Source organism: Lasioglossum baleicum, chromosome 6, assembly GCF_051020765.1.
Source record: "Lasioglossum baleicum chromosome 6, iyLasBale1, whole genome shotgun sequence".
In the NCBI taxonomy this organism is placed as follows: Eukaryota; Metazoa; Arthropoda; class Insecta; order Hymenoptera; family Halictidae; genus Lasioglossum; species Lasioglossum baleicum.
The window spans coordinates 1,438,152-1,445,147 of NC_134934.1; the positions used below are offsets into that span (position 1 = coordinate 1,438,152).

General features: G+C 43.2%; 1 protein-coding gene across 1 annotated transcript; it reads left to right on the plus strand.

The window, feature by feature from the left end:
- The first annotated feature begins 600 nt into the window (after positions 1 to 600).
- On the plus strand, positions 601 to 2,617 carry LOC143209934 (uncharacterized). Its single transcript, XM_076426258.1, has 2 exons — positions 601 to 1,453; positions 1,840 to 2,617. Exons 1-2 carry the CDS (start codon positions 1,331 to 1,333, stop codon positions 2,515 to 2,517), a joined length of 801 nt encoding a protein of 266 aa, XP_076282373.1. The 5' UTR covers positions 601 to 1,330; the 3' UTR covers positions 2,518 to 2,617.
- The last annotated feature ends 4,379 nt before the right edge of the window (positions 2,618 to 6,996 follow it).

Consider the following 6,996-nt stretch of genomic DNA (forward strand, 5'->3'; position numbering starts at 1 on the left):
ACATTGATTGACTTTTTCCTAAGAGGTCACTGATTCGAACTAATTTTTATAAAGGATCAGAATACCGAACACCTTTCGCACAGACCCAACTTCATCTCGTTTCCTCTGTTTCTTTCCAATGTGTTCCGCGTGTTTTCCCAGAGAATCACAAAGTGAAAAACTGACCATGCGTAGCTAATTTACAATTTCAAAGTCCTTTGAGAGTGTAGAACTGAGAAAAACTCGGAACGGAAACTGGAAATTGTTTTTACCTGTTTCTTTCCAGATTAAATCTTATTGACTCGCGAGAGCAATCGCAGTTGCCTGTGCAACGGGACTTGACGAGAGCTTTTATCTTTTAATAGAACCTTGTGCTTATCAATCACTTCTACGAAGCACTTATATACCTGACTTTTATTGCCACCACCGGACCAGACTCTCCATCCGCATCTTATAGCACGTTCGAAAACCAAATTAAAATTTTTATTCCTATTCTACAATTTCCCTATCAACTACTCTTTTCTGAACGTTTTCAGCTTCCTCAGAAGCCACATGTCTAGTGTGTGCGAAAAAGTTCACACCTCAACTTACAATCGCATGTTTATCATCCGTTGATCTCTTATCGATCGTTATCTAAATATTTATTTTTGATTCGTGCGGTGTCTGAATTCCTTTGGAGATCCATAAAATATTCCATTTTCATCTGCAATAATACGATATCGCGAGTTGTATGCACCTAGTTATCATATGATATCTGCGAACGTAAATATCTGCGAACTGCGAACGTAAATTGACAGCTGCCTCGTAATTATCGATTTCCTCACGGTCATACTTTTTTCGGTCTACACGATTCACGGTATCTTGTGTATCGGGTGTTGTCAAATCCCCAACGCGGTGACATTGAATGGCAATGGGATGATGCAGCATCGTCAGCACCATGCGAAACGTAGATGACGGATCTGATTATCCGAACACCGATTTCTATGTTAACACTGTTCACGTATCACATTGCCCTGGGAAGAGTGTGGCCGGTGTCAAACTTCGTATTTTCTTACAGTACAAATCGCAGTCCGGTTTTGTGTATTTTTGACAAAAATGTGGGCTTTTAAATCTTTATGCAAAATCAACATTGTTTACAGTATGATTTACGTCCGCGGCACCTGAACCAATATTGTTATGTAAGGTATTGCTATCGACTGATGTTGACGAGACGTCGATCTTCGGAGAACTATAAGCGGCGATTGATAAGAACATGCTATAAAAGATATCCAGTAACCGGGCGATCAGCAGACCCCGAGAGTCGCGGGAACAAAGCTCACATCAAACCTTTCTTGTGACGGCTGAAACCAAGATGCGTGCCACAGTATTTTTGGCCGTGTGCTTGTCCCTCATTGCAGTCGCATGGGGAAACAACTTCATCATAGGGAGACATCTATTGGGCGAGGTAGTCGTTAGGGATGATTTCATCGTTACGGTAAGTTGCATTCTTTTTATTACAAATTTTATAGAAATAGATGGTCCGTTTTCTCAAATGGACTTTTGAAATGGAGTTCGAAAATACTGCTGTATTACTTGAAACTTTACGTAATTCTACATGGATTACTTTTTTAGAGACACATCACTTTTGAACATTCGATCAGAAATTATTCAAACGATCAATCAATTTTATGTGCGAATAAATTCGTTCGTTTCATTTTTTCTCCAGAAAATCTTCCGAATTAGACGAAATTAGGTTCGTTGAAATATCTACGTTTAGGAGTCACGCGAGATACTTATCAGCAGTTTACCAAGTGTCGAAGAATTTCGTCGCGAACCCCAGAATTCGTGAAAGTCGTTTAAAATGGAAATGTTTGCTTTCAGTCAGGAATCATGGGAAAACCGCAGGTCGCGCTGTGCAATGGTGCGGCTCCCGCCCAGCATGAGATCACGTTCGTCAGTGTGGTGGCATGGAACCCATGGGCAGTGAACATCAGACCCGTGAAAGGGTGGTTAGGGAGTGACTCGATAACCGTAGTCGCAGTTGGAAAGCCGTTCCGGAGATTTGGGATTAGGTGCACTATTCTTGCTGTGCCTAAGAAAACAACAACTGTTACGTCAACGACTACCCCAGCATCTACTACTCCAGAGACCACTACTCCAAAGACTAGTACAACTAGGTGTACCTCAACTCCGACTCCGAGTACCACAACTACGACTCCGAGTACCACAACTTCGACTCCGAGCACCACAACTACGACTCCGAGTACCACAACTACGACTCCGAGTACCACAACTTCGACTCCGAGCACCACAACTACGACTCCGAGTACCACAACTTCGACTCCGAGTACCACAACTTCGACTCCGAGTACCACAACTACGACTCCGAGTATCGAAACTACGTCACAGAGTGCCGAAACTACGGATTCGAGTATCACAGTGGAAACGACGCCTTCACCAATGATGCGTAAACCACCATCGCCGTTTCAGCCACGATCAGCTCCTAAATGGCTTCACCTGGTGGAAAATGTTTTGACAGGCAAAGGTTTCGAAATATGATTTAATGATCGCATCCTAGATTGAGCATTGCGAGTATGTATACGATTTTTATGTTCGATTACATTTGACGCTGGTATTTAATAAATTATTCGATGAATCATTCATTTTGTTTTTTGTTGATCCCTTTTTGTTGGTGGCGAATCAATGATAGAGTGAATGAGAGAAATTTGGTATTTGCTAATTAAATGGCTTCTTGATATGGATAATTTAATACTGTTCGAGGAACATATATCTTTCGATCATAAAGTAGCGGATATAAACTAAGACGTTAAAAAAAAAAAGCAATTTCATCTACGTCTACATTAGAATCGACATAAACTAGCACTGGTTGTTTTGAATGTTCGCATCCACGGTGTTAAGACTGATATAAGTTACTTACGATCGACTTCGACAGCTTTCAAAAACTCTTCAGAAACGAAACATAACATCGCATTGAAAAACGCCGGTTAAGAGACTTATGAATGCGACGCTACGCGAAGTCGAGCAACACTGAGCCGCCGGGAGATCCAGAAATTCTCGTCAGGATCTAGAGTTTGGTCCCGTACAAGGCGGAACATCTCTAACAATCTGCCAGCTAGCCAGCCAAGCCAGCTTCTTCCAGCTTCGCCGAACCGCCTTCGGAATAAATTAAAATTCCAGCGAGGAGAGAGAGAGAGAGAGTTTAACCGTGGATCGTGGCGCGCGCGGAATAACATCGTTCCCGGTTGTCACCGCTTACGTATTTTCAGGTGCCATTGATTCCGTGACGGGGGGATGTAATTCAGTCGTCGTCGCTTGAAAATTCTAAGCACAGACGTTTCGTTGCTAACGCGTTTCTAGGAAATGCTCCCCGGGGGCGATGGCTCTCAGGGTTGCATCGCACGTAAGCCACCACTGTTACTTGATTCGCTTCATCATCCGCAACCGACTTAGAACCGTCTTCTTCTTCTTCTTCTCCGTGCCATCTTCGGGTACGACTTTTTTCGTCCCTGTTCCACGTTCCGCACCCGTATCCATTTGTCCCGTTTATTCTTTTTCGGTGGAGCGCGCGCTTGCACCGGCGACTCGTCCACGCACTCGTGAAAATTGTACTCCAATTTGGTAAAATCCGATTTGTATGGATGGTTGGGATCGCGATATCGAGGACTGGATATCGAGTGCCGGCACCCGTGGAATTTTGATGGCATTTACGGGGGAATCAAGTGGCGTTCGCATCCGCCTCTTTGAAAAATTAATTCTTCCCGTCCCGCTGATCAGCCGGGCTTCGTTAAATATTTCAACGAAAACGGAAACGATCAGCGCCAGCCCGCCCACACTCCTCCCCCGCCGGTAATCGTTCCGAGCCGTTCGACTGGAAAATATAAAATATCCGTTCCGACGAATGGGGAAAACCGGCCGCGATTCCCAGCCCCCCGACCCGGCCCGAACGAGTTTGTTAATCGGAATAATTGCCTTTAAATGAGATTATTCCAGTCGGCGTTAAACAATCTTCCCTTCTTCCGTCGACTTCGCTTCGAAAACGCTTTTTACCCCTTCCACCTACTCTGTTCGCTATTCCGGTTTCACCGACTGTCGTTCCTGATAAACAATGTCCCGTGCTCGATCGCTCGTGATTCACAATCCGACTGAACGACGTGACGTAACGTAATTAATTTTAACACCGAGATCGGAGCCGATTCCACGTTATAACGAGATGCCTCCGTTACCTCACTGATCAAGGAAACGTGACGGACCGGTGAAATTCACGATACATCAAACGATAAGCTCATTACGAGTGCCACTTTCATTTCGAATCGCTATATTCGTACTGTCGACGGCGTTTCTTCATTTGAGTCACTCGATTCGATTAGATAATCGAATCTACCCATTATCCGATGAACCAGCACTGATTTGATAAACCAAGCAGCTCTACGTATCATTGATGGTATATTAAAATTGACATTCTGTGCATTCGCTCGCTAATTGACACCGTGTAGCAATATAGTAATTCAATTAATGCGACTGAACTAGATTACAGACGTTCGTTTCCCGAGTCTTCGAAATATCAATTTACAGCAATTGTTAGTGTTACGCAACCGTAGACAACTCTCTACATGTATCTAAAACTCTCTGCCAAACAATTTAGAAAGCTCACACAGGATGCCCCAAAAATGTTGTACTTCCTTGAAAGGGGTGACTCCTGAGATCATGTGAAGTAACTTTTTTCTTCATGAAAATGTTCTCCGCAGCTTGGTGAAGGAGTTATTAATGAAAAACCGCGGACCAATCTGAGCGCCGCACAGAGTGCCAGATCGACGCGCTAGCTGTTCATGAGCTAAAAACTCAAAGTCCTCATATCGATTTTTAACGAACGTACAATGTTTCTTAAATGTCCATTACATTCGAAAACGATAATATTAATTAAAGTTATTAAAAACTCTCGTTACAATAAGCGTTCAAAGATCAAACTTTTTCAGATACGATTTTGTATCACCGAAAAAATTCCTTTTCTTCATCACGATGTCCTGGAAAACCTACTGAAGATTAAGTGCTCAATTTTTTTTTATATGAAGAATGTATATCTATGTTGAGGACGCACCAGGAACTAAACATTATTGTTCATTATTTGTTATAAAAAAATACTTAGTCAACTAAGGAAAATCGTCAAAGTTTTTCACATTTTTCACTTTTTCACATTTTTCGTTAATAATACGTAACGATGCTGCTGAGATAATTTCCGCAGAGGAAAAAGTTATTCTAAATGATCTCAGGAATCACTTCTTTCACGGAAGTACAACATTTTTGAGACACCCTCTATGTATATTCTCAGGAAATTACACTGGTCATTTTCACAAGATTGTGGACGATCACGCGAATGGAGATTTTCAGAGAGTAGAATAAGATTATCAATTCCAAATAAATTGTGATCGCATAAGGGTGACTTCGCCAACGTCACAGCTACGGATTTCGAGCCGCTGCGAAAGAAAGCTCGCCTATTGCCGCGTTAAACAAGAAAGTTACTTAAACGCCCGACCGTCTCCCTCGTTTCCAGCAATAGATTTCATCCCCGTCGGGATTATAGTTGAACAACGGGTGGAATGTCGGCAGTCCCGCGTCACAAAGCGACTCGGCCGAACAACACAGCGAACTTTCAAAGTTATTTATCCATGGAATCGACGCGTCGAGCGAGCGAGCGAAAAAAAACGAGATTATGAGATCAGAGGCGGCTCTGTAGAAATTCATTTAAGCCCCCGGAACGATCCCCGCAAAACTTTCCTTTCCCGGTCACGGGACAACGAAATTACTCATCGCTCAACAAATTAAGGGTCGTTCCGACCTGACGGAACGTAAGAAATCCCTTTCTTATTGCTGCAGAATAAACAATGACAGTTTGAGCCCCCGGTATCCTAACTAGAAACGTGACGCAATTTTTGTTCGTAAGGAGAACCAAAAAATTCGAAATTAAATAAAATTAATGTGTATAATGAATTGAAAATATCGTCGATGATGATTCAAAATTGTAATCCAGTTTCTTTGGAGAAAATAATTTTGACGTTTTAATAATTTTCGAAATTCGAACATCGGTTGGATCGTCGGCCCGACGTTCCACCATATTTTTATTTCCACCGATGCGGTGTTCCGTTCGAGCGGCGAAAAATCCTGAAAAGGGAAACGCGGCGATGCCCTTCGCGCAACGACTACAGCAACAAGTGAGAGCCGAAGAGTTATTGGACCCAAAAGCCTGTAATAATAGCCGTCCTCCCTTCGCCCCCCGCCCCGCCTCGAACAGAGCGCAGAGTCGAAGCGGAATCGAACGCTTCTCCTCCGTTTTATTCCGGTGCATCTCGATGAGAGAAAGTCAATACAAGGGGACAGCTGGCCGACCGGAAAAATCGTCGCGTCTCTCGTACTTTGCGCAGAACCCCGTCCCCCGATTACAACAATATTTTTTTTCCATCCATCAGCCGACGAGGAACGGCTCTCTCCCAGGAGTTCCGATAACGACGACGCAAAAAGAAAACGGTGGCTGGCCGTGGATTTTTCAGGCCGAGCGCAGCTGCACAATGATCTGTGCAAAGATTAGGCGGGAGGATCGAACTTGATGCACCGCCCCCCGCGCTTATCGCGAGCATAAGCTTCCAGTTAGTCGTCGTGCACGGCGCATCGGAGATGCTTTTTATTTATTCATACAGTGGCCGCCAAAAGTTCGCCGAAATGTAACTCCTTCCGTGATGGCCGGATAAAATGTTTGCCGAGTGCGAAGCTCTACTTTTATTAAAATATGTACACGGTTTTTATTGAAGTCATTGAAGTTTATCGATCGATTCCCTAAAGAAATTGTAATAGGGTGAGGAGAATGACGTACAGTTTCTGTAGGGATGGGTATTTTTGCAGCAACTGTATTTGGTGTATTTTTACAGAATTCCTCGTTTGATAGAGCACAAGCTAGCAGAATGATTAAAAATATTTTCTCCAAATATTGTGTAGATAATATTTGGCATAAATTCTTCCATGAATGTT